This window comes from Tetranychus urticae, chromosome 2 (genome assembly GCF_039701765.1).
Source record: "Tetranychus urticae isolate SD_2017Ah chromosome 2, NJAU_TeUrti_SD_1.0, whole genome shotgun sequence".
Lineage (NCBI taxonomy): Eukaryota > Metazoa > Arthropoda > Arachnida > Trombidiformes > Tetranychidae > Tetranychus > Tetranychus urticae.
The window spans coordinates 5,710,365-5,736,912 of record NC_142959.1 but is presented as its reverse complement, the minus strand read 5'-3'; the positions used below and the strand labels follow the sequence as shown (position 1 = coordinate 5,736,912).

Below are 26,548 nucleotides of genomic sequence, written 5' to 3'. Positions count from 1 at the left end.
AAAAGATTTTAACGAGAAAAAATTGATTGTCCAACAATTTAATATTGCACTTGACAAGGTTAATTGCTTTCCAATTTTATTGTCACAATAAAAGTGAAACAATTTTCAATGGAATATGTATTTTTAAATTGCAATTTAGCCTCAATCAAATCTCCACAATTATCCTTAACAAGATGAAAAGGATTTTGTTGCTACCTGAATTTGGGTAAATCAATTAAGGCTAATTGGCTCATCATGTTGATCAACAATAGCAATTAATTAACAAGTCAACATTTAGCATAATTAAAAGTACATTTAATATGAAACAATATTAATAACGATAACTAAATTGGGTAAAAAATTAACGTTTGATTTCAGGTCGAGAGTGAAAGCTCGCTATTTTTTCAAGAATTTTCATCTTGTTTCTCATCTGTTCAGTTATTCAGTTGTTGTAAACATGAAAATTGATCAAATTATCTGTTCAATTGCAAGTGAATCTGATGACAAGAGAAGAGGAAAGTTGTAATCCATCTTCCTTATACTTGCAAAATCGATGAATATATTATAACAAAGAGTAGCAACACTTTTAGATGAGGATGAGAAATGAAGATGAAATGTCTTAAGAATGGTGTACTTCTTGTTATGCAGATAAAAACTCATTCAGTGTCTTAAGATTGAAGGTTATCCTGATTTGTTCCGATCGATTTAGTCTGTCAATTTGCTTCTTAACTTTTTATTGAACAAGCAAGAAAAAAAAGTATAATTCAATTGATGATGTTTGACCAAAGTCAAATGGTCAAACATGTTGTGTCTTGTAACATCTTTGGTCATCTATTTTCTTCTTCTTCTTCTTCATTCACTTTATCATGTACTCTGCCCTTCATCTTCATCATCTTTAACTTATCGACCAAATGACCAAATTTTAACCTTTACCTTGTTATAAACTTTTGCCTCTGGTTTTGTTGTAATATCATCCATTATATGCATTATACACATTGACAATTGTGTTACCTCTTTTGAGTGTTTGTAAGCTGTTCTCAAAGTGAATCTCTTTTGATCAATAACAATTAACTATTATTATTATTGTTTACCTATTAAATTGCCATTATCAAATGATGAATGATAACTTAGCCGTAAGGTATAAGATGAAGATGAAGACGTTGATCACTTGTAACTTGTAACCAACCTTTCAAAAAGCCTTTTCAATAACAGCAATTTGCTGTTACCGTATGAACCAAGTATTGTTGCTTTGTGTTTCAATTCAATTTTGAGGTAAAATTGAAATGATGATGATGATGCGGGTAAGTGAAAGTGTAAGAATGGAAATGAAGTTTATCAGCATTTTTGAAATAATATTAAGACGAAATGAAGAGGAAAAGATTGGAATACAAATTTAAGATGAAAGATGAGGAGCACGACTAGAGAAGATGAATAAAAAGGTAAAATTAAATCAGTAGAGACAAGAAGTCAAAATGATGTTCGACAAATTAAATTGATAGTTAGTTAATTTACAAGGTAAATATTGTTGTAATTGAATTTCATATTAACTTTAGTCTACAAATCATTTTATCGTGAATTAATTTCACTTTTTTGTTTTGTTTCTAATGGTGAGAAAGATGATTGTTGCAATGATTATCATCATCATTATGATGATCATGATAACTGATGAGATGTAATTGGCCCTAACCAAATGCTTCACACTCATTCATCTTTTATTTGGTAAAAGTGAAGGTAACAACAAACAGTAAAATGTTATACAACTGCAAAACCAAACCTAATAACAAATCATTTCCAAGTCAATGTCATGATTAAGATGAAAATGAATTAACTCAAGAAAATAATCTTCATCATTATAAACCATTATTATTACAAGCTTATCCAGCTCCTACGCTTGCCAAGGGTCAATTGATATACACATTTCAAGTGTATATATTTGAAAGTATTTCAAGACAACTTGGGCGGTAAAGGAGCAAGAAAAAGTGAAGTTACATTAAAAATAAAAAAGGTAAGAAATGGTAAAAAGCAAGGTAAAGGTAAAACACTAAACTTGGCTAAATATCGTTATCGGCTCTTCTCTCTTTTTTTACCTGTTCATACCTACTTTAGATACTTTCTTACCCTTACCTTTGGTTCATCATCTCTTCTCAATTTCACGAGCTTCTAGTAACACAAACCCGAAGAGAGTCAAAGAGATGGACGCAAATGCTGAGAAACCCACACAGACGAAAAGGTTGAGAAGGATGAGAAGAGGAAGAGAAAGGAAGAGAATGAAAATAGGTGTGGAACTCATTCTTAGTCATTCTTCTTCTTCTTCTAAAAGTGTTCAAAATCCATTGTTATTTACCTTTTACTCTGTCGTTTTTTTTTTCGTTACTTTTTTTCACTTGAAGATGTTACTAAAATGTAATGAGTAACTTGTAATTTTGTGTACTTTTTGACTCTATCATCTTATTCATCTAAACAGAGTAATGATCCTTTCTTTTTTTTCCTGTTACCCTGAAAATTCATCAGGAGTCACAATTGACACAGGAAATGAAAACATGGATCAACAAGTTCAAGTAACATGGTTAAAAAAAAGTATATCAGATGAAAAGGTTATTTGAATGAAGACTGTTTTTTGTGCCCTTTTTTTGTACTCTTCAGTGTTGCTCTGCAAATGATGTACAACTTGTGAACAAGTCAAGACAATGGAAAGGTAATGAACAGGTTAAGAGATGAAGATGAGTGTTAAAAGATGGATGATAGGGAAAGGGTGAAGAGTCAAGATGTGATGGTGAAAGGAGGAGTGAAGTGAAGTTGAAAAGACATCATGAAGGGTTGTGGGAGTTAATTTTGCAAATGAATAACAATTGAAAGTTGATTTTTCTTGTTCCTTTGCAACTTTCTCTTCATTTTTCTTCCTCTCTTGTGGGCAACATTTTTCTTGAAACTGTGTTAACCCTCTCTCTCTCTCCTGTTGAGTTGCAGTTGATTTTGAAAAATTGACCTTCGATACCTTTTCATTTGAAAATGAGTAACCATTAGTGAGGTAAAAGTTAATGAGTAAAGTGAAGAGCAGACAAAAAGTAGTAAAAATTGTAAGCAAAAGCAACAAAAAAAGGTACAAGGTAAAGTACAAAAAGCAAAGGCAAAAAAAATAATTAACTATACAATATGATGGAGAAAAATGAACGAAGTAAATGAAGTTTATCTTTTTTTTTGCTTCTATCATTTACTTTCAACTTGTTTTCCTTTGCTGTATACTGTTAAGATATTTTACAGGTAACTTGATGTAATAAACAACAACTGAAGCCGATATTATAAAAAAATAGGAAGAAAAAAATGTAACCTTACAAATGTAAATAAATAAAAGTTGGAAATAACTTTGCCAGTTTTGTGTTATGTCTAGGTTATCACTGGTTAGGTTATAAGTTGAAAATGTATATACTATGTAAGGTTGAAAGGTATACGAATGAAAATTGAAACAATTAGTCAACCAATCAATCGAGAACAAGTTAATTAAGATTGAAATCTAGACCGGTTAAGGAAGAAGAGGAAAAAAGGGAAAGAATTGACAGCAAAGAGTTGAATAAGTTTTGTCTTCTTGTCTAACGAGATGAATTTTGTGAGGGAAGACTTGACTGGTTAAATTGTTAACTTGGTAATTGTGATAGAGAGATAGATTGTCAGGCTTACCTTGTAATTTGGGTCCAATTTACAAGTTGAAATCATGGTGATGCTTGTTTGAAGACTAAACACAAACAAATAGATTTATCTTGCTTCATAGGTGACACTAAACTTGGTACATGTAAAGACACTGAGATCCACTCATAGGGTGAAGTGAACACACACAGCACAATAAAAAAGTAAGCTAAATAAATACAAAGCGTTCGTATAAGTTGTGTGTTTTTTTGCTGCCAGTGGGTTGGGACAATTATTTGCTTCAATTGAGCACTCGAATGAACATACAAAAAAAAAGTTGTTTACTAAACAAACTAACAAACTTGAGTTACACTGCGCGAAAGAAAGATTATCTTTCCTTTGGTGAAAAAAAAGTTACCGAAAATGGAGGGAAACTATCAACGCCATCTATTGCGATGAAAATGGACGTTTCCCAGTTTGCCCGTAAAACCGTTATTTCGATTACAACTCCATCTAGTTTGAGGAAAGTTTATTGGTAAACCATGTGTTACATGTGTTTTTCATGTTTCTTTAACACTTTTCTTGTCTTGTTTGTTTTCAATTTAATTTAAACCCTTAAGTTGTTTTGTATTTTCTTGATTGTAATGATTTATCAATTGAATTTCAATTTACCTCGAATTCTTACTTTGCCTAGTTTTAATTTTACTAGGATTGTCTGCTTTAGTTCTTCAACAAAGGATTCTAATTTAGCAAAGCTTCGTAAAAAAACTGGGTACAGTTTGTTATTGTCGATTTTGAGTTTGTTTTTCAAATTATTTGATTGTAATATTTGATCTCATTTTAATTATTTTGTCTCAGGTTGGCGTTTGTTCTTTGTAAAAAAGCTTTGGAATTGCACAACAATGATTTAAATGCTGCTGAATTGTATCTTAAAGAGGAAAGCATTAAACATGGTTATGCTAAAATTCAAAAGTTACAGGTAAATTGATAATTTTATTTTCTCTTTCAATCATTTTAACTCTTCTTTTATTCTGTTTTATTTCACAATGCTAGTCTCGTCGAGCTGTTCAAGGATTAGTTGGACTTTTTATGCATCATGAGTCTAAACAATGTGCTCTTTTAGAAGTTAATTGTGAAACTGACTTTGTTGCTCGTAATCAAAATTTCAAACAATTAGTTGCCCAATTGACGTCATCTTTACTTAGCCCGACAACAAATAAACCATCACCATCAATTTTACCTAATACAAATTTGGCAACAAAAAATGTTTTCGGGCCAGATGATTTAAAGTTTTTCAATGAACAATTGTCACAAGCTGTGATACAATTAGGTGAAAATATCAAGGTTTCAAGAGGGTTAATTTTACAACTCACTGAACCTCAAAGAGAGGATCTTCACTTGTTTAGCTATGTCCATGCTTCAGGAGAATCCATCGCTGACATCAACAGTGTTAAATTAGGAAAATACGGAGCCGTTATTGTTGCACGTCAGTTACCAAATGAAGAACGAAAAGAATTGCCCAAAGTTGAAACTGCTGAGTCCCAGCCTGTGACGAAGAAACAATCAAATGACTCTGGCGTGGAAGATCAAAAGGAAAGAAAATTAACTGATGAAGAAATTGACAATCAAGAGTATGATATCGAGTTTGGGGAGGAGGAACCAGTTAATTATACATTCGATGATGTGGGGAAAATTGTTTGTCAACAAATTGTCGGATTGAATCCAACTTATCTTAAAAAACCTGAAGAAGTTTTAGCTAAAGAGAAAGAATTGATGAAACAAGGATATAAAATACCGGAAGATTCAGAATATTTACTGGATCAAAAAACCATCGTAAACCCAAGTCTCAGTGTTGCAGAATTTTGTGATCAACATGGTATTCATATATTAGATTTTGTTAGATACGAATGCGGAGAAAATATTGAAAATTGAATTTCCAAATTTTCCATCCAATAGTTGTAAATCAAGCCAAAAGATGGAGTCTCCATTCACACATAAATCCTTTGTGAAAGCAATTTGAAATGAACTCACAATTGTCAGATCCATGTTTAACTTGAAAGATTAGTCATTAAATTATCAAGAACCATTTCAAATTGCTCCTGCTCGTTATAGTTTTTACAGCTTTATCACTTTCTTTCGTATGCAACAGTTTATAAATTTATGTAAATAGGAAATAATTAAGTTATTTCAAATAATAAGACTTAATTGTCCAAAATTTGTTTCATTGATTCCTATAACCAAACCTTGTCCTTTATTAGACTATAAGTGATCCATTATTGTTCAATGTAAAGGCAGGTGATGAGAGATATTAAAAATTGAAGTTGATCTGTTTGTTGTTGATTATTGTTGCAATCATGTCCAAAAGGTTGCACCAAAAATTGACCAGACACTCCTTGATTGCTTTTGCAGTAGATATTTTGGGTTAAATGATCTCCTCCTTCACCATAATCATTATCACCTTTAAAAGATGAGTTAATAAATCTCTAATTTCGTGACCAGGTCAAGGCGTTAATTGCCTATTAACAGCTTTAAAATTACCTTCATTATTACATTACATTAACATGCAACATAAGCATAAAAGTTGTAGCAAGAAAATACAATAAAAGATGAAATTGAAAGCTAAACAATTTATACATTTGCATGGAAATATAACTCTTCCATCAATTATGCCATTTTGACATGAAAAAATCAATTAAAACTGAAATTAAAATGATATTTAAAAGCAATAACAATCAATCACTGGTGATCATTCAAGAGCCATTTATACTTGTACAGTCACACAAGCTTGAAATTTCAAGACAAAACTGGGAGTAAATTTAAAAGGTAAATTCAAAATGATTTAAAAGGTAAGAATGAACCAGAAATTGTGAAAAAATGATACATTTGGGTGTGAAATAATGTCAAACACGCACAAATATGAGAGTCAAGATGTTATTACAATTTAATATAATGGACAAATTAAAACAAAAATATAGCGCAACAATGCAAAATCATTAATCATTTTACTGGTTTTTACTCGACATTAAATCAAATTGTCTCAAACACGGTTCAATTAGTATGTAAACAATGATTACATTTGTAAAATGATTACAGATAAAATGACCATTGAGAATAAGATGATTAATTGAATAGAATAATATTCATCATATCATTGAACATTGAAAGCAGGAAAAATGGTGACCAAGGGAATTGTTGATGTTGCAGATTACAACAGGAGAAAGGTGAAGGTTCAAACTGGTTTATATTGACATTGAAATTGTAATTTGACCAAATAAAAACTGGAATTGTAATAAAGGTGTTAATCTTGTGAATTTAAATCTAAATTTGAACAAATCAGAGAATGGGTTAAAATTGTATCAAAGCAAGTCAGTAAAAAATAAGAAAGGTTCATACTGTGTTAACCACTTTAGGTATTTGAAAGGTTAAAACTGCATCAATTTTGAACGTGAGTCTTTTACAATCTGACCAAGTTATTCATTGACTTTCCTCCAATTTAATCAAATATTGATTGAAACTTTGAGTGTAAAATGAAAATCAAATCAAAGTTGAAGTTAATAATAAAGGTTAATCTAAAATGGAACGAGAAAAAAGATGTAAGAAAAGAGCAAACAAAAAGGACTTTGTATTCTGATTACAATGAAATGGTAAGTTAGTTGACGTAGTTTACCATGTTGATATTATTGATATCATTTCAGTTGATAATCAATCAGAATTTAGGAATTAATTTTTGCTTAGAAACAGCAAGAAAACAAAAGAAAGGGTAAAAAAGAGGCAAGAAAAAAAGATATGAAGATGATGAGCTGAAAAAAAACAGAGAAGATACAGAGCTAAATTTACTTTCTTATTTTCATCATCATCATCACCAACAACAACAACTACATCATAATCATCTCTCTTTCATCCTCCCAAAAAGGTTTAGATGATAAAGGTTGATGAAAATGAATAAAATGAGATGAAAAAAGAAGAAGAAGAAAAGAGGAAAAAGAAACAAAGTTAATCAGAAAAGGAAGATGTTGACGATGATGATCATGATGATGAAGATGATGGCAATGGTGGTGGTGGTGATGATGATCATGATGATGATGGTAAAGGAAGATGAAATAATTGGCGTCACTCCCATTGATGGGTGGAAACAAGAGGTTACAACCAATGGAATCTTTGAAAGCTGTTAGACTCCACCAAAATTGAGCACAATTAACCAATAAATGTGAACCAAATTGTATTATCAGACTGGGTAAACAGTGGAGTTGAGTGAGTACGATGAGGATGAGGATGAGTACAGGAGAGACTCATCTTTGGCCATAGATTTGTTCGCATTTTGATTACCTTTTACTGTTATTGTTGCAGTAGAGAGAGTAAGAAAGAAAGAGAGGAAAAAAAAGTCGGCAAAAATACAAAAATAACATTAGAAACGAGGAAAAAAAGAGTAAACTTTGCAGTTCTGTGTGTTGCCTTACAAAAGTGTCTCTTTGTATTGCCTTTCCTCCTTCATCGTCATAGTCCTTTTTCATCCCTTATCTTCATCTTAATCCCTTGTCTCATCATTCTCATTATCATCAGCTCCTTGGAAAGACACTGTCATGAGGTAAGATGAAATCTTCTCCCTCATTTAACTAAATAAAGTCAATTAAAGTTACCTTTTGCTTTTGTTTGATTTTACTCATTTGAAGAGTTAAAATGCGACACTGAGCGAAAAGGAAGATAAAGATAAAGACAAAGTGAGAAGATGAGAGTTCCAGTGAGAGAAACCTGAAGAAAGAGAAAGAAAATAAATCATAATTATAATAAAAGTAGCAAACAAGAATTACAGATTTTAAGATGTTCATAAGACATCATCATCAACACCTTTTATCTTCAACCCAATTATTATGATTAGTATTATTTGTCAAGTGATCAAAGTGAAAAAAGATTCAACAAAGCAAAAGGTTACTTTAAAACAATATTACTTGGAATGAAGAAAGGGATAATTTGATGATAAACATTTTACATCGAGTTACTTTGTTTACATTTTTTTGTACATTTACCTTGGATTGAAGTTGCCAATTGTCTTGATCTATACTAACAATCAACTTGTTTCATTTTCACTTGCAGATTCATCAATTCCGTGCCGTTTATTTTGTACCATCAACCTCGTTATTATCAACGACAACAGCTAAAGCGAAAAAATAATTACATTATTAATATCTTTAACTGCTAAATGGATTCCCTTTCATCGGATCCATTGTGTTTACAAGATTTAGTTGGTCCACAAGCATCTCAAGGAGTCCAGAGTTCATCATCTTCAGCTCTTCTTAACACTCATCCACATCTAGGTTCGTGTTCATCGTCAGTTGATAATTCAGGAGTACAACATCAACAACAAGTTGGAGGCCAAAGCTCAACATCTTCACCTTCAGTGACACCAACTGAAAATCTAAGTGATCATCCGGCTCACAATCAATCTAACTCTAATTCATCATCATCTTCTTCAGTGCCACCATCAAGTACAGGTTCAACTCACCATTCAATAGTATATCATCACCAGCAACCTTCATTAAATTCACTTCATTTACAGCAACACCACCACCAACAACAACACCAACACCTACACCATCATATTCCGCCCCCATCTTCCTCCTCCTCGTCATCATCATCGTCTTCTTCCTCCTCTTCCTCAGTCCTCCACCATCACCATCAACACCACCATCCATTGGTAACAATGCAACACGCCATCCATTCAACTGTTAACGCAATCAATCCACCATCAACTGGACCACATCATTCTCATCATCACCATCCACGGACTTTATCGACAAGCCAATCCCTTCATTATCCCAGTGCTCATCATGTTTCATCACTTTTCTCAACCATTTCGGGTGCTCCTTCATCGTCATCTATCTCTTCATCTCCTTCAGCTCATCCTCATTTTTACACTCATCCAACTCCAGGGTTTCCACAAAATGTTTCCTCTGCGGCAGCAGCCGCCGCCGTGGCTGCTGCTTCATCCACAGTAACCTCATTGAACTCTAATCTTACTCGGTTACCCTCTCATCTTGACTCAAATCCAGGTGGCAATGGAGGTGGTTCAGGTAGTCCTTCAACGACAACTCCTTTACTTCACCAGTCACCTTCTTGTTCAACAACTGTTCCTGATCCATGTAAAAAGCGACCAGGTAAGCTTAATCCAGTTTAGCTCATTTTAAGCCTGTTGAATAAAAAGATAGAAAAATGAATCAACAAAAATATCAATTTTTAAAACTCCTCCTTGAAACAACGCCTTTAGACTATTGATTAGTTTTACATAAATTCATTGTGTTCAGCTGTAGAACCAGATTTATTTTATTTAGTTTTTCCCATTTCACATTATAAAGGACAAATTAAAACAAAAATACAGCGCAACAATGCAAAATCATTAATCATTTTACTGGTTTTTACTTGACAACAAATCAAATTGTCTCAAACACGGTTCAATTAGTATGTAAACAATGATTACATTTGTAAAATGATTACAGATAAAATGACCATTGAGAATAAGATGATTAATTGAATAGAATAATATTCATCAGCAACTATTATTATTAATATCATTGAGCATTGAAAGCAGGAAAAATAGTGACCAAGGGAATTGTTGATGTTGCAGATTACAACAGGAGAAAGGTGAAGGTTCAAACTGGTTTATATTGACATTGAAATTGAAATTTGACCAAATAAAAACTGGAATTGTAATAAAGGTGTTAATCCGGTGAATTTAAATATAAATTTGAACAAATCAGGGAATGGGTTAAAATTGTATCAAAGCAAGTCAGTAAAAAATAAGAAAGGTTCATACTGTGTTAGCCACTTTAGGTATTTGAAAGGTTAAAACTGCATCAATTTTAAACGTGAAACTGTAATCTTTTACAGCCTGACCAAGTTATTCATGAAATTTCCTCCAAGTTAATCAAATATTGATTGAAACTTTGAGTGTAAAATGAAAATCAAATCAAAGTTGAAGTTAATAATAAAGGTTAATCTAAAATGGAACAAGAAAAAAGATGTAAGAAAAGAGCAAACAAAAAGGACTTTGTATTCTGATTACAATGAAATGGTAAGTTAGTTGACGTAGTTTACCATGTTGATATTATTGATATCATTTCAGTTGATAATCAATCAGAATTTAGGAATTAATTTTTGCTTAGAAACAGCAAGAAAACAAAAGAAAGGGTAAAAAAGAGGCAAGAAAAAAAGATATGAAGATGATGAGCTGAAAAAACAGAGAAGATACAGAGCTAAATTTACTTTCGACTCCAGAACAATTAATGAATTCGATATTTAAAATAACAGAACTGAGTAAGCTTGAATAATTAAAAGGTTGATTCTAATCATTCAATAAAACTAGGCAAAGCTAAACCAAACGGAACCAAAGATGAAACAAAACTGTGTGAAACCAGGCAAAGATCAGCGAATGTGAATCCAACATCATTCCGATTGATTCGCAATAGAAATAAGTTTATCTGCAAAAATTTAAGTACATTTCCTTAATTCGATCAAACAAGGTATTTGACTAAAACCAACCTCATTGATAGCTTCAAGGGTAAGATCTGTATTGAGTTAATAAGAAAGTTATTAATATAAACTTTATCAAACATTTGCTCGACAATTGATTTACACGAACCAAGTGATAAGTAACTAGAAAAAGAAACATCGTAAATGAGTAAGACTAAAAAATAACAAAAAAATCTGGTTCTACAGCTGAACAAATTGAAATTCAAGTTTGAATTTTGAAAGCGATTTCATCGAAAATCTTTGATCAGAGAAATTTTCAATTAACCGAATAGTTCCAATTCTTATGTCCCTAAAAGTTGAAATCAGGTGAAATCAATGCAAGTTTCACTGATCGAGCTTTTAGATTATCACATTTTATCAATTTGAAGAGTCATCAAGGGTGACTCAACCTTAACTTCAGTTAATATATTTAAGTTGGAACTTGTTTATAGAATCATGAAATCAATCAAGTTACTCAATTTGATATATTGAATGACAAGCACAAGTTGATTTATCACAGAATGATTTATTTGTCTTTGCTAAATGAATACACCATTTAAATCGCTGAATACATTTATATTGCTGCAATAAGTTTGATTAATATCATTTAATTTTGGGAGTGAAAATGTATAAATTTGCATCTAAATTATTCATAATACATTTTTCTCGCTATCAAACATTTAAAATATCAAATATCAAAGCTTGTCGTGTTCATTTCAGTTAGATTAATGTCAAACCAAAAATTTAGCTATTATGGTTTGAAAATCACGCAATCAAATGTTGATCAATGTAAATCTATGTAATGTATTACAAGATGAAATGAGATTTCAATTTTTAAAGAAAATAAAAAGTGATGAAAAGAAGCGAAATATTAGCATATATAAAATATTAATTTAAAAATGATAATCTGGTCAGTTCTGTCAACACTTAATTAGTAACTGTGCTAATGTTAAACAGAATAGTTGAGCCAGAAAGTCGTTATAAAAGAAAGACATTTTTCTAATCCAGAAACATTAATGAAAACTGATCTAGCTTGTCATTTTGCTAATCAAATACCACGAAAAACTGTCATTGATAGTCTAAATAATTGTTAAGGTCAGCTTGTCAGTGCAGTAATCGTCGTCACTTTTTCTTGGTCTCATGAAAACAGCAATGTGAAACCATTAACCTATTAGTAGAAATAGAGAAAAATAAGGCTTAATGGTTGATAAAATAGCTCGACAAAACCATTGACCACCAAAGACGAAAATATTAGACGAACAGCAAAAAATGGCTGATTGACCTTCGCCAGTTTTAGTCTTGATCGTAATGTTGTTTGTCATCAATGTTTACAGCGTACAATGTTGATATTCAATGAACAATTTGCTGCTACTTTCAACAATAAATCATTCAAAATCAATGTTACCCTAATGGCTGTACCACAATACATGTTTAAACAGTGTAACATAAAAAAGTCAAACCTTACAATTTACTGATAATAGTGTCTAGTGTGTCTAAAGTTATTACAACAAATTGCTTTTCCTAACACATCACTTTGATTACAATTAATCTGGCTCACAAATTTCAGACTAACAGTTGAACTTGACTAGCAATGTTGGCTCAATTTTCCTAGGCCTAAGCTTAAACTTGATTTGGGTTATTTTGAGCAAAGAGCTTTGAGCAAAAACCTTTTGCGCTAAGACATTTAAGAGCAAAACTGATTAGAGCAAACACAATTTTAAACTCAGGTTTAGTTTTTGCGATAATCGAGATCAAAGTTGAAACTTTCACCGGCTTTTGTTCAATTATGGAAGCAGATTTTTCATCAAACTCAATTAAATGATGTAAATTTCGATGAAAAATCAGAAAACGTACAGCCGATCACTTCGATTTTCAGTTAGATCGACTGCTTTCTGTGGCCGTAAAAGTTAGAGCTTAAACTTATCATTCGTGGATAAAAATTGTTGGTACACACCAATGTTTCAACACTTTTTTCAGTTTATCGACAGTTCTATTGATTTTGACCATTCATTAGATGTTATTAGCGATTATAAAATTAATATGATATATTTTTTGTAGGATCTTGAATGATCTAAAAATTTAAGAATGATCTCTGAAAATTATCAACAATTTTTGAGCAAAATTTGCTCAAATCTTCTTAGCGCAAACGGATTTTGCTCAAATCTTTTTGCTCAATCTGACCAACACCCTTAAACTTGGCAAAAAAAGTAAAGAGAAAAATTATTCGCATTTGTAGATCATTTGACTGATTAGAGGCAGATAATTGTGATTGATATTTGAAATTTAGCCGCAGGAAAAGCCAAACAATGTAACAAAAAGCTAAAACAAATGGCGTAAGTCTAGTCATCAAAGTAATACAGTTAATATGACAAGTTGATTAAATCCCTTTGGATTAATTAATGAAGTACCTTAATACAAAAAAAGTTGTATTTAATTAGTTAATTATTGTCTATGACTATATCTGTATCTGAAAATGAATGTTTTTCCATGATTGTATCTATTAACTTACTCAATAACAAGAAATCTTCTCTTTGGCACTTGATTCCTTCCATTAATACGCTCTTGAGTAAAGTTAAGTGTTTCATGTTCACAGGGAGATTGGTAAAGAAACCGACAATCAACAAGCAATAATCATCATTTTCATCATCAACAGTATGATTATCATTATGATGATGATGATTGTGACGATAATACTAAACATATTTTTCCTTCTCTATGAATACAAATCTGAACATCTCTTTGAAAAACCTGCAAACATAGAGAGAGAGAGAGAGAAAGAAGAAATTCAAGATGGTTTCATGTGTACTCTTTTATGTGTAACAATGTTTGCCTATGTTTAAAAAAGAGAGCACCTAAAAGGAAACAAGAAACGGAACATGTTGGTTTCAAGTACCGTTCAAATACAAAATGTAAAAAGCTAACCTTGTTACCGACATAAAGAGATGAGATTTAGGTTTAATCAATAAATTACCAAAAGCTAATCAGAATAGTATTATTAATAATGGAAGATAAACACTTACCAGAATAATGTGTATTTAATCAATACAACGCTTTTAACGTTTTTCCATGCTGTTAGAGTAATGGTAAACCAGTCCCGATATCAGCCTTGAATCGGAAACGCTGTGATACAACATAAAATTCACTTGATAAATGGTTTAATCAATCCTCAATTCAGAAGAAGATGTTGAATGCTTAACTAATCAAACAGATAGTTAGATAAAATAACAAGACAATTTAGATGAAAATGAATCTTGAACAAAATTGACGAGAAATTGAAACTTGAGAAGGAAAAAAAAGTGTTAATCATTGGTTCAGCCATTTTGTCTCTTCCAAAAGCCTTTTGTTTTCTGGTAATCTGGTTTACAATAAAATGCCTCTTTCCTATTGGCTATCAATTTTGCGGTTAATGTAGCCAAATTGGCGGTGAAAATTTCTGTCCTTTTGAATCATCTTTTTAGTTCATTTTGTAACTAATGTTCAATGTTAATGTTAACATGTCAGCATTAATTGAGCTAACAAAAGATGACGAAAGGGTAAGATTTCAATGATAAGATTGTCTTTGATTTTGTTAATGTTTTCGCTTCCTTCAGTTAACCAGTTTCCCTTAGTAACGACTTATTGGTGTATCTGTTATTTTTGTTTATATTGTGTCGGTGCTTCTGGTTCATCTACAGTTTTCAACTGAACCTTAGATTGTGACGGCTTTTAGCCTTTCAAGGTGTACAATTTTAGTAATCAAAATGAAATAATTGCGTTACCTTCTTTCAAGTTAAGAGTTAATCCAAGTTAATCCTTGTAAAAAGATTACCCGAAGAAGATATGGATAATTATTAATCATGCGAGCTTGTTTGATTTGTTAATACATTTATCATATTCAGGTAACTTATTATTTGCTTCTGATTTTATTCTATCCAGAATATGACTTTTATCTGTTTTTTTACCATTTATTGCAATAATTGTGACTAATTTCATTATCTTTGAAAAAGGCCGACTTTTTTGGAAGCTTTCTCATTCTTTTGAGCTATACTTTCATTAATAATTTGCAACAATTGCAACTAATGATGATTACAAGGTGGGTTGAATTTGTTTTAACCTCATAATTAAAGTTTTTGGTTAACTTAATGTTTACTCTGAAGTCTTGTGAGGACAATTTGGAACTGTTATGATTAAAAAGCAAGTGTAATTTGAAGAGTAGATGAGTTGAGATTATTTTTTTCAATTATCATCTGAACCAAAAAATGTTTCAACGTCACTCTCAACAGAGTGAGGAAAGATAGTGATTAACAAGTTGATCATTAGTTTTGTTATTAAAGTGTTAATCTAAAAAGTGTACAACACTGTCATTAAGGAGAGAATATGTTTGTTGATTCAAAATTCATAAGCAGAATAACTCGACAGAGTTTACCTTATATTTCTTGAGCAACCAATTAATTTAATTTTAAATTTCTAATTTATATTAATAGATAGTGGCGATGGAATGGATACCAAACCAACTCAAATATCAAGTATAACTGGTAATGATAGTGAAGAAACTGATGGTGAAGATTCCAAAACAAAGAAACGTACCCGTCGACAGCGAACGCATTTTACTAGTCAACAGCTCCAAGAGTTAGAAACTGTTTTTAATAGGAATCGTTATCCAGATATGTCAACGCGAGAGGAAATTGCCATGTGGACCAATCTAACTGAACCCAGAATCAGGGTAAGTGTACATTTCTAAACTATAAATAAAAAACAAATGATTAAAGAAACAATTAACACAAAAACTCAAGAAGAGGTTGATAGTGTTTGTTTTGTTGAGCAAACAAGAAATCATTTATCAAACAAAAGGCGCAATCCTCAAAATTTAACTCCAAAGCAACCATAGCTAATAAAAGGTGTCTTAACGTTACATTTATTTTTGAGTGTCTTTAACTTTAATTGTGATTATAACATTGTTCAACAATTTTAAAGACTTGATTAGTTACACACAGAAGTATTAAGATCTTGATTGAATTTATTCAAGTTAACATTTCATTTTTATCAGTTCATGCCTTACAAATAAACATATCTTGAGGGTTTAATGTTAATTTTTTCTTATTAATACACTCTGTTGTATTTTGATTGGTTTAATTTATTGATTAGTATCTAATTCTCGTGCCTTTCTTGTTTATTTTACAGATTTGGTTCAAAAATCGTCGTGCTAAATGGCGTAAACGTGAACGTCATGTAGTTGTAGATGTAAAAAATAGCTTAGGATCACAGTTTAATGGTCTGTTACATTCATTCACTGAGGAAGCTCTCTATTCTGGTTGCTCTTCTTACACGAATTGGGCCAAAATTGCTAACCCGTTGAATCCACAAGGATTTTGGAATAGTTTTGGTAACACTGTTAACCCATTAACAGCAAGTGCTCAAGGAGTATCTTGTTTTGGTGAAACACCGACTACAAGTCTCAATGGAACCTTTCAAAATTCTGGTAACAATTATTACAATCCCGCAAAAACACCAAATTCAATAAACAGTTATACCAGCATAGAGGATAGAAAGGTATATCAGTAAATGTTTAAAAAAACAACTCACAGTCACTGCTAATGGTAACAGAAGCAATTCACTTTTACTATTAATATTAATATCATACAACTAATACTAATCACATTCAGAGCGTTGAGAGAAGGAAGAAAAGCCAGAATCAATTATATATGTATCTGTATCCATATAAATATATATATAATTATAATTATAAATAATGTTACCATCATCATTGCACATCACAAAGCCATCGCACACCATTTTTTCATCGCCATTAAACTTCATATCAACTCAATGAGATGTCGACTCAATTAGTCAAATGAAATCAAAATTAAGCAGAAAACCCTTAATAAGCTGAAACAATAACAATAATGAAAACTCAAATGGTGACTATGGTGGAGATGAAGATATTCAAAATTGAACATAAATGATTGAACATTTTGTTTTATTACAATTGGTAAATAAAATTATCTTACTACTGTAAACATATTAACTAAATCATATCACAAATTCAATGCTTCTTTCGTCAACATATCATCATTACCTATCATCATCAACCAATCATCTTAACCATGTTCCTCTATCAAAGACTGAAAACTTCTGAAAAAAATTAGATTCTTCATCTTCACAGCTTTTAATTGTATAATCTATCTGTGATTTAATCTGGATAGTCTTTTGTGCTGAATAATCAATCACACCAACACCAACATAATCACCAAACCAACAGACTAATGATCATCAGCAGTAATATCATCCAAGAAACACCAATGATGATGATCATGGTGATAAACTGAAAGAAAGAAGATGAATAATGTGATATCCAGGAACCAATCAAATTACGTGAAAAGCAAAATCCCAAAAAAAAAGCTTCTTATGGAAGAAAATTTGAAAGTAAATTACAAAAATAAAGACAATTTTTTCGAGTAAAAACAAAAAAATGGCCAAAATCAGTTGATTACTACATTAAAGCTCGGTTAATCGCGGTGTGACTCACAAATTTACTGAAAATAGACAAACGGGAAAAGCAAAATTAATACATTATTAAGCCACAATCAATTGATTGATCGATTCGTTGATGATGAAAATAAAATAGACCTTTTTTGCAAAAAAATAACCGTGAATGATGAACGATGTACAAATATATTAATGTATACAGAGAAGGCAGAATAATTAATGACCATTAATATTATGGAAACATTGAAATGAAGATTTTTCCAAGCATTCCCTTATTGGGTACATCTTTCCTTGACTCAACTCATTCCCATGAACAATGATCATGAAAGATTCAGATAATGATCATGGCTATCATCATCATTTTCACTGATAATGATGTTACAAAGCTTAAGCAAGAAATAAAATAACGGTGATATTAAAAGTTGAGATGAAGGTAACCTAATAGAGCAAGATAGATGAAGGTGAAGATGAAATCTAATGGTGAAAGTTATGATGAGATGATGATGATGTGGATATAAAAACGTGATTCATCATTATAAAGGTAAAAATAATAATAATATAAAAAAGAGGAGAAAAAGGAAAAAAAATGAAGATCAATTTTTCACAATCTCAAGTAACTATTAGGATTCATAGTGTCTTAAAAATGTTCATCAAAAATTGAGAATCGTCAGGGACAAGAGGAAAACAAAAAGGTAAGATTTGAGGATAATGAAGATGATGATGATGGTGAGAGTGATGACAGGCATCATCATAACAAATACATCAGCAAGAGTTAAAAATTTCATTTGTCAAAAAATGAAAATGAAAGAAGAAGATAATTGAAGAAACAATTGAAGCTCAACTTATTTTCGCCAAGATTTTCTTCTCATCATTTCCATTTCCAATCGTTTGATTTATAGTCTCTTCTTTTGACCTTCCTTTTCACTTTACTCTTTCATCGTCACCATCATCATCAGTATCATCATCAACATTGCCATCTTCATCAGCATCTGTGATGGATTAAGGCTGCTTGGGTTGTTCAAACCTCCATGGAAACAAGTTGAATGGTCTTCTTTTCATCTTTGTCATCTTCTTCCGCCTCATCTTTATCATGCCAGTAAGAAAGTCTAAAAAACGACAAGAAACGAGAAAAAAAACATTAATATCTTTGCCTATTTAGTTTACAACCAAGCTTTGCCACTTCATCATTAAACAAAAAAAAGGTTAGTTAACTGAATGTAATTCAACCTTTTTTTTGATGATGCTTTAAATTTTTAATCATTCCACACTTGTAATAATGATAATAATTAAAAGTTCAACTCCCAAATGGTGAAATAGTCGACAAGTAATTCAAAGAGTTTCCAATTGTCATTATGACATTTAACATTATCATCAACAAATCATGGTAATGTTACCCATGGGGAGCAGCAAAAAATGAGTGTAACAAGTTTTAATTGCAACTGCAGTTGATTGAAATTTTGTCATCTTGTGTCCAAATCAAGATTCATAATTGTACCAAAAAAGAAACACGGAATAATGTTCAGATCAGGAAATTGTTGGCTATAATAAAAGGAGGAAAGAAAAGAGATTGAAAAGGAAATGATGAGAATAATGAAAGACAAAGAAAAGGTTAACATTGATAGAGACAAATGATTTTTACCTGGAATTAAGTTTACTTTATTCATTTGGGCTTCAGAATTTTTATCTACTTCATTCAGAAAGAATGAATTCTGCAAGATTCCAATCTGTTTTCTTTTCTCCTATTGATTGTTACACAGTGACTATTATCGATTGATGAAGAGAAGGAAAAAACAGAAGATGAACAGAGGAAAGAAAGAGACAGAAAACTCATCTTATCAATCTCATCATTATCATCATGAGCACAACAGAATAACCTTTTATAGGGTTTTATTTCATAGCTATAGGTTATAAATACTCAATGTTTTTATACCTTTTTTTGTTTCCATGAACATGATGAAAATGATCATCATTTTCTTCCTCTTTTTTTGCCAGAGCAATCACTGAATTTGCTTTAGAAATGTTTTCATATAATCAACGAGTAAATTTGGTTTGAAGCTTTTTTCCCTACTTTCTTTGGTTACCTTTAGATGCTTTTTTTCAATCTAATAATGCATTTTCATCTGATTCCTTATTTCAGTTTCAATTCAAGTTTTATATTCTTCCTTCTTCAATGTTTACAAACAAATAGAAAGACAACAAGAAAAAAAAGATTCTCAATGTAACTGTTTCGCTCTCTTCTTTACCCTGGCAACATCCTAATGTATTTTGATACATTTAACGAGTTAAAGGTAATAACAACAACATGATGATCATCCTTTTCACAATGAATCATGGAAAGAGTTAGAATTTAAATTTATATAAATTCTGGTTTCACCTTTCTACTCCTATGATTACCGTCTAATACATTGTAATAACTTGCTCATACAGCTAAGGATCATTAAACGTAACAAGTTAGTCAAGATGAAGGAGTAAACATGTTTCTTTGATAATCAAATTGGTTATCAAACAATTGTAATGTGAAATATAAACAGGAAAAAAATGTATTGTTTACCTGTAACAATGATAATAATGATATTAATGATGATTTTATCAAAGATGAACGCAATTTATTGAAATAAATGTTGCTTGGTAAAATAATATTTGGTATAGAATGAATATTATTTTTGTTCATCTATATGATTCTAATCTTTGTTGCTCATGATGAAAATGATGATGATGATGATGCTCAACATTATCCTCATCTGTAAGGTATAGAAGATGATGAAAATTGTCATCTCTCATTATATTATTTGCTTTGGTATTTCCCTTGAGATGATGAGATCCAAACGTCTCAATCCAAGCTTAAAACATTGACAATGCATTTGTCAAAACATCGAGTCAATCTTTTTACATTCATCTTATTATTATTATCATTGTTATTGGTGTTTTGTAGTTTCCTCTTGGAGTTGCTGTTGTTGTTGTTGCTGTTGCTGGTGATGATGATGATGATTCTGCTGCTCCTGTTGTTACCCTTCAACCTAAAGGTTCAATTAAGTTGTCACTGGAATGAGCAAAGAGGAAAGTTGATGAGCAGGATAATCAAAACAATCATGATTCAAATAAGATAATCTGGTGAACACAGCAATCATAGGAATAGCCAATTCTCAATTTGTTTCACCTCATGTTTACCATTTTCAATATCATTAATTATTCACAAATAATTTGCACCCTTTATCAACCTTAATCTAAATTTAAACATAAACTCGTGTTTTACAATTTAAATTATAAAATAATCATCAATTGATTGTTGCTTTTGACTTCAATTTTTCAAGCAATTTTCACTTTTTGTTTTGCTTTTGTAAAAATTGAAACCAGAAAACAAATAAAAGTAAAAATTATTACATTAAAGGTATCTAATTTAATCCGCTATAAACAGTTTAAGACGCTAGTTACAGCGCAATCACTTGGATTATAAAAATGATCTCAAAGTACTCAAAGATAATGCTACAAGGATTACGATGGATTATTCAATGGATTAAGAAGGAGAAAAATAGAAGAAGAAAAAGATCATGAAAAAACCAAAGAGTTGTAAAAAGACTCATCATTATCATTATTATTTTTTTACCTTGAATAACCTTCATTATTATCATCACATGAAAAGGTGAAAACTTTCTTTTTGCTTGTTTCTTTCCGCTTCATCTAATTATCATTCAAAGTTCTGTGTAATTAATAATGAATGTTGCCTTCCATGGTTACCATTGCATGGGAAGGTGATAACATACGATTTTATGATAAACAATCACGATGACAATTTACAAGAGTTGCAACTCACGTAAACCAAATAATCAACTGAGGAGTTTGATTTAAATATTATTGAAAGATTTGTTTCCCTTGCCATTTTAGATATAATTTTCATCTAATTTTAATTTTAATCAATGCTTCAGATTCATTGATTAAAACGTTTCCCTTCAATATACTGTATGTATGTTTATAAATGATATATTATAAGGTTGATAAATAACGCATAGACACATAACAAAGTGCCTGTTGTGAGCCAAATGTTAATCAAATGATATTGAAAATGGTGACAATCAGCAGGGAAACTTTGTCATGAACTGAGTTAAAGGTGATATTGGAAGGATATATACATTGAATGAGTTCCTTGTTGAAACTGTAGAAAGAGAAGGAGAAGAAAAAAAATTTCATTTGAGTCAACTTGAATGTGAGTGTTCATTTTGGTGAATGTTGTGTCTTTTAATAATACTTTTGTTTAGTTTTACCAAAGAAAGGGGATGATGATGAAGAAAAGATGAAGCATCAATAAGCAGAGAGGAGAGAGGGAAGAAGAAGAAAAAAAAGAACATTTTTACTTCTTGAACATTTTGAAGGCCAATTTCATCCCAGGAGGTTTTAATTCCCTCCCAGTGTGACCAACCTTTGATAAAATGAATGGCAAACAGTCACATCTACTTATTGTCAACACCTCACTTACTTTTAACTATTTTCATTTTTGATTTCTTTTCTTCTTCTTTTTCCTCCGATCTTCATCATTTTCATCGAGCCATCATTTTCCTCATCAGTATCTTTGTTTTCTCCTTCACCTCTCTCTTTTTAATATCAAAATAAAATGGTCCAATGTTCATCACCTACTTTTGCTGTTTATTGTTATTGTTGATCATCATTTTCACTTGTTCCTAGTTAACATCTTTTTGTATCTTTTTCAGTCTTGTTAGTAATATCTTGTATCATCTCGAGGGATCCAAACTTATTACTGTAACAGAAAAAAATAAGATAAATGAATACAAAATCAAAATTATCATGTTAATTTTTGAGTTAAATAAACACATACCTAAATGCATGTCAAAAATAACCACACAATCAGAATAATAGCAATTATGGGTTTGCTTTTGGTTTTGGTACAATGTGTATCACAAATTATAATTGATCATATCCAGTCGACTCTCATTTTCGTGTTGATGAGCCAAGAAACAATTGGATTATTTAGCCATTCAAATGCAACAATATTAAACGTTGGTCCAAACCATATCCTGAAGCTGAGATTAATAAGTCAAAATGTTGCTTGTTTTAATATAAAAATTCACAGTTGCTTCGTTCAAACTTGATTCCAAAAAAACCATGAGAATAGCTGAAACTCTTAAACCAAAAACTCGATAGACTTGATGTTGGTCAGAAGATGAAAATCTCCAAACGATATAACTCGGTCAGTTTATCCAAACTTGTACAAACCAGCTGTAATATTGAATGTATTTATGGAAACTATTGCAAAGTAACTTAAACACTGAAAATTTCAAATCAATCATGCATTAACAATAAAATATAACTTGATAGGGAAACAAGGAGTCAACTTGAAAACAAAAGCTTCAAAAAATTAAAGTAAACAAAATGACGAGGGCGGTAAAAATGGGGGACCATCTTCTAATAATTAAGCCTGTGTCAATCCTTAGCAAGTGAAATAATTGATTTATTCAAAAATAAAGCGGAATTATCTCAAATTATTGTGATTATGCGATTAACTTACCATTATGATGGACCCGATTAATCAGCCTCATTTGACCCATAAACAAATGCAGCAATAGTGATCAATGAATAGTCCAAACCTTTGTTATTCAACTTGAACCCAAGGGTACAAACAAGAAACATGATAGTCAACAAGATGAGCCAACAAAAAAGCCTTCTCTTACTTGCTTAACATTGAATCAAATTTTGCTCATAATAGAATGATTATTATGATATTATTATATTCTTATAAATGTGTGTTTAGGTTTTTTTTGTTGGTATCATTATTTAACCTTAAATTGGTAATAAGTTTAATGGGCGGATAAATAAGTTTAAATAACTAGTCACTTTCTCAATCCGATTACCATGATCCTAATCTTTTCCGGCTTCTGATTCCCTCTTCATCATCAGCCTCATCATTCTCCTCATCTTCACAACAAAGCCTCTAATGTGTTCGTTTGTGCGTTAACGGGTGAAGAAAAAAAGTGAACATCAAGACCCTCAATAATAAGCGTAACAACATTTAAAAAGCAATGTGAAAGGACCAGTTTTTGTTGGGCAACAATGACTATCTTGTAGAACCAAAAAAGGGTCCTTTCCAATGGTTATTATTCACAACAAGATAATCTTTACATTTCAATGTCACCCTAAATTCATTTATTATCATTAAAAACTGTAAAATCTTAAAAGTATATACAAAAAAACAAAATGAAACAAGATAAATACAAGTTAAGGTCAGAAGTGTAACCCACAGAAACCAAATAAAGACTAATAGCGCCAAAGACAAAATGTAAACAAGCAAATCTGGTAAAATGTTATTGAAATTTTATTGATCACTTTTGCTGATTAATCAATGGTTGTTCAATGTTAATTTACATACATTTTATAATCGGATCATAACTGTTGTATTTAACAATGATAATGTTTTGAAAACAATCAAACGGTAAGCTTTATTGATGAGATTGAAGGTTGAATAAATGGTGAACAGCAAGAGAAAACCAAGAAAAAGGAAAAAATGTAATACAAATGTTGATCCTTGATACTCAAAATTGTAATACTAATTCAATGAGACAAAGAATAAGTAAGACAACACAAAGTGTTCAACACTAAATCTATGCTAAATCTGTCTTAAATCTATAGTGGATCCCATGGATTGGCCAGGATAGAGACAGGATGAAACTGAATAATATGTTACTATCATCTTGTTGATACCTGTATATAAGAAAGGTAAGAGAAGCATAAAACCTGTAAAATCTTTTCGACTTATATACTTTCTTTTTCCTTTCTTGTTTACCTTTCTTATAAGAACCTCAGCTATTTAATATTAACATCAATACAGATTCATCTTTCATTCATTTGTTGCGCCAAGATCAGCTGGCATCAGCAATCAAACTGAAATAAATGTCAACAAGTCGACTCTACATCAACTCATTATGTTCAACAATCAATTTACAAACAAACCAGCTTTTGAAACATCATCAAATGAAGACAATTAAATCTTAAACTGGTGGTAAAATATCAATGGTAAGTAAATTAGAGTTTATATAAGTCATTGTAAATGAGATAGTCTCATGTTTACTTTATGTTGCATTGAAACAGTTTACTGTTTGTGTGTTTTTTTGGGTTTCCTATCAATTTGTTTACTAATTTTTGTATTTTCATTGTAAATTAGATTTACTTGGCTAAATTATGTTTGCTGATATGATAATTTAAATGGTTAAAAAAGCGTCCTCTCAAGGTTTGCCTTTATACAGATTAGGTTAACGGGTAAAACCAGGATTTAAAAGCCATTCTTACGGTTACATTGTACACAAAGTATATCACCATAATCCATCTATGCGGAGGAAGCCAATTATTGGAAGACAATCAAGATGAATGTGAACAGGATAATGAGGATGATGAGGATGATTGAAAAAGTAAGACAGTCTTTAAAGCTGCAGTTTACCAAAAAGATTTCAGTCCATTGGTAGACCATAATACACAGGAACCATTGAAAGAAGGCTCCAAAAAAATTGGATCAATTCCCTTTGAAATTTGTGTCAAAAAGATGGTTTTGTCACCTTATTTTGGTCCTCTCGATTTTCATTTTTGTTTCAAATGATAATTTTCCTGTCCAAAAGACTGTGGATCAACCAGAAAAGGCTAATCATGAAGATGACAATGAGGATGATGATAGTAATGATGAGGATAATAGTGGCAATGGTTCATTGAAAGTTTCCCCGTTTTTTATGTATTTATTTATGTATTAGACAATTTAACTTGATGTTGCTGTTAATATCAAACCACTGAGGCTAAAATTTTTTTTATATATTTATATCATTATCGGTCTCAAGAGGCACAGATGGTTTCATATATCCATAAATACATGTATATTGGTTATAACTTATAAGGTATACCCTTACATATCCAATTGAAAGGTCATGTATATGTTTTCATATTCAGAATTGAAGCAACAATTTTCATTTCCAATCAATGTATCATCCACACCATTGATTTGTAACTTAAAGTCAATCAGTTCATTTTGAATTATAGCTTCATCTTTTTGTTTCATATGTAATGCGATATTTTTGTCACTTTTGGCTGTCTACTTTTTTTTATTGGTTTCATTTATATGTAAGTTTTGTAAGTCAACTGTTTTGTCCATGTTTTCCTCATTTCATTGATCTTTGTCAACTTGATTTAGTTATTGGGTTAGTTAAGGATAATCATTTAGTTTATCTTATATCTTTAGGCCTTTCCTGGTCTAATCTTAGTATGAATATACTGCAGGTTAAAGGTTAGCTTTGTAAACCTGTTGACGGATTGATTTGGGCAAGAGATTAAACACTATTTGGGTTGACACCAAAATGAAGGTTGAAAGTTGACAAGAGCAAAGTAAAAATGTGCCACAAATTGGGACAAATAATTTACTATCAACTATAACAATCATCATCAATCAATTAACTGTCATTGAACTTTAAAATACACAGAGAAAGAACAAAAAAGACGACAAAACACAAAAAACATCAAAACAAAAGACTTCACTGACAGCTAATAATTTTCATCCTTCAACATTTCAACTTGCGGTTTTCAGCGCGCCAGGTTTAAATTGTCACAATTAGCTAATTAAAATTGTTGAATATAACTATTAATGAATCTGTGAAATTATTATGAATGAGGACGGTGATGGAAATGATGAAAAAATCGAGAAACAAGATGAAGTTGATTAGTTTTAAAATTAGATTTTCAATGTTTTCATTTTTCATCTCGAGGGAAATATTAAATAGAAAAGCAGAATTTGAAATTCATTGTTTCAAATAAAATTATCTTCTGTGTGATTTACTGATTAACATTTATTTTTAGAGTCTTATTGAATCTTGAAATGAATTTATTAAAAATTAATAATTGATTAGTATTTACACATGCAATTGGTTCCGTAAAAAACAGTTACATTTCATTTGTTGGGTGAAAAAATAGTTGACTGTAAATTGAAGAGTAATTTGAA

At 30.9% G+C, this 26,548-nt stretch overlaps 3 protein-coding genes and 5 long non-coding RNA genes across 12 annotated transcripts in view; 3 read left to right on the top strand and 5 right to left on the bottom strand.

The window, feature by feature from the left end:
- Positions 1-3,982, bottom strand: part of nolo (ADAMTS-like no long nerve cord) — a 29,483-nt gene extending 25,501 nt beyond the window's left edge. Inside the window, exon 1 of the mRNA XM_015934054.3 lies at positions 3,655-3,982. Within this exon, the coding sequence (XP_015789540.2) occupies positions 3,655-3,690 (36 nt within the window). The 5' untranslated portion in view covers positions 3,691-3,982. The remainder of the gene's footprint in view (positions 1-3,654) is intronic.
- Positions 3,983-4,186: 204 nt separating this feature from the next.
- On the top strand, positions 4,187-5,925 carry mEFTs (elongation factor Ts, mitochondrial). Its single transcript, XM_015934206.3, has 3 exons — positions 4,187-4,372; positions 4,459-4,579; positions 4,654-5,925. The coding sequence occupies exons 1-3, from the start codon at positions 4,245-4,247 to the stop codon at positions 5,530-5,532; spliced, it is 1,128 nt and encodes a 375-aa protein (XP_015789692.1). The 5' UTR covers positions 4,187-4,244; the 3' UTR covers positions 5,533-5,925.
- A 1,372-nt stretch (positions 5,926-7,297) lies between these two features.
- LOC149093746 (uncharacterized) lies at positions 7,298-8,760 on the bottom strand. The gene is made up of 3 exons (XR_016198845.1): positions 8,625-8,760; positions 8,238-8,349; positions 7,298-7,400 (listed from the first exon to the last, which is right to left on the bottom strand). It is a non-coding gene; the product is annotated as an uncharacterized LOC149093746 (long non-coding RNA).
- LOC107366545 (uncharacterized) lies at positions 7,863-16,969 on the top strand. 3 transcript variants are annotated; one of them, XM_015934170.3, is made up of 4 exons: positions 7,863-8,185; positions 8,692-9,752; positions 15,567-15,805; positions 16,264-16,969. In XM_015934170.3, exons 2-4 carry the CDS (start codon positions 8,798-8,800, stop codon positions 16,642-16,644), a joined length of 1,575 nt encoding a protein of 524 aa, XP_015789656.1. In that variant the 5' UTR covers positions 7,863-8,185; positions 8,692-8,797; the 3' UTR covers positions 16,645-16,969. The 3 variants fall into 3 exon arrangements, with proteins under 3 accessions (XP_015789656.1, XP_015789657.1, XP_089123897.1); XM_015934171.3 differs by lacking the exon at positions 7,863-8,185 and adding an exon at positions 8,343-8,525; XM_089267771.1 differs by lacking the exon at positions 7,863-8,185 and having other exon boundaries at positions 8,343-9,752.
- On the bottom strand, positions 11,696-14,346 carry LOC112539305 (uncharacterized). Its single transcript, XR_003083042.2, has 3 exons — positions 14,124-14,346; positions 13,613-13,851; positions 11,696-12,271 (listed from the first exon to the last, which is right to left on the bottom strand). It is a non-coding gene; the product is annotated as an uncharacterized LOC112539305 (long non-coding RNA).
- Positions 16,970-18,114: 1,145 nt separating the features above from the next.
- On the bottom strand, positions 18,115-20,260 carry LOC112539304 (uncharacterized). The gene is made up of 4 exons (XR_016198844.1): positions 20,120-20,260; positions 19,208-19,328; positions 18,963-19,107; positions 18,115-18,674 (listed from the first exon to the last, which is right to left on the bottom strand). It is a non-coding gene; the product is annotated as an uncharacterized LOC112539304 (long non-coding RNA).
- Positions 20,261-20,469: 209 nt separating this feature from the next.
- Positions 20,470-23,753, bottom strand: LOC107366591 (uncharacterized). 3 transcript variants are annotated; one of them, XR_003083036.2, is made up of 4 exons: positions 22,397-22,929; positions 22,198-22,318; positions 21,696-21,718; positions 20,470-20,608 (listed from the first exon to the last, which is right to left on the bottom strand). It is a non-coding gene; the product is annotated as an uncharacterized LOC107366591 (long non-coding RNA). The 3 variants fall into 3 exon arrangements; XR_016198840.1 differs by lacking the exon at positions 20,470-20,608 and having other exon boundaries at positions 20,943-21,718; positions 22,397-23,260; XR_001569713.3 differs by lacking the exon at positions 20,470-20,608 and having other exon boundaries at positions 21,452-21,718; positions 22,040-22,318; positions 22,397-23,753.
- A 115-nt stretch (positions 23,754-23,868) lies between these two features.
- LOC107366592 (uncharacterized) lies at positions 23,869-25,695 on the top strand. Its single transcript, XR_003083038.2, has 4 exons — positions 23,869-24,007; positions 24,205-24,291; positions 24,379-24,588; positions 24,737-25,695. It is a non-coding gene; the product is annotated as an uncharacterized LOC107366592 (long non-coding RNA).
- The last annotated feature ends 853 nt before the right edge of the window (positions 25,696-26,548 follow it).

Bases quoted from the DNA above. Each gene is read 5' to 3' on its own strand.
- mEFTs (XM_015934206.3), top strand. From the start codon at position 4,245: ATGATTTATCAATTGAATTTCAATTTACCTCGAATTCTTACTTTGCCT. The intron at 4,373-4,458 runs GTACAGTTTGTT...ATTTTGTCTCAG, and splicing joins AAGCTTCGTAAAAAAACTGG to GTTGGCGTTTGTTCTTTGTA. The intron at 4,580-4,653 runs GTAAATTGATAA...TCACAATGCTAG, and splicing joins CTAAAATTCAAAAGTTACAG to TCTCGTCGAGCTGTTCAAGG.
- LOC107366545 (XM_015934170.3), top strand. From the start codon at position 8,798: ATGGATTCCCTTTCATCGGATCCATTGTGTTTACAAGATTTAGTTGGT. The intron at 9,753-15,566 runs GTAAGCTTAATC...TTATATTAATAG, and splicing joins TCCATGTAAAAAGCGACCAG to ATAGTGGCGATGGAATGGAT. The intron at 15,806-16,263 runs GTAAGTGTACAT...TTTATTTTACAG, and splicing joins TAACTGAACCCAGAATCAGG to ATTTGGTTCAAAAATCGTCG.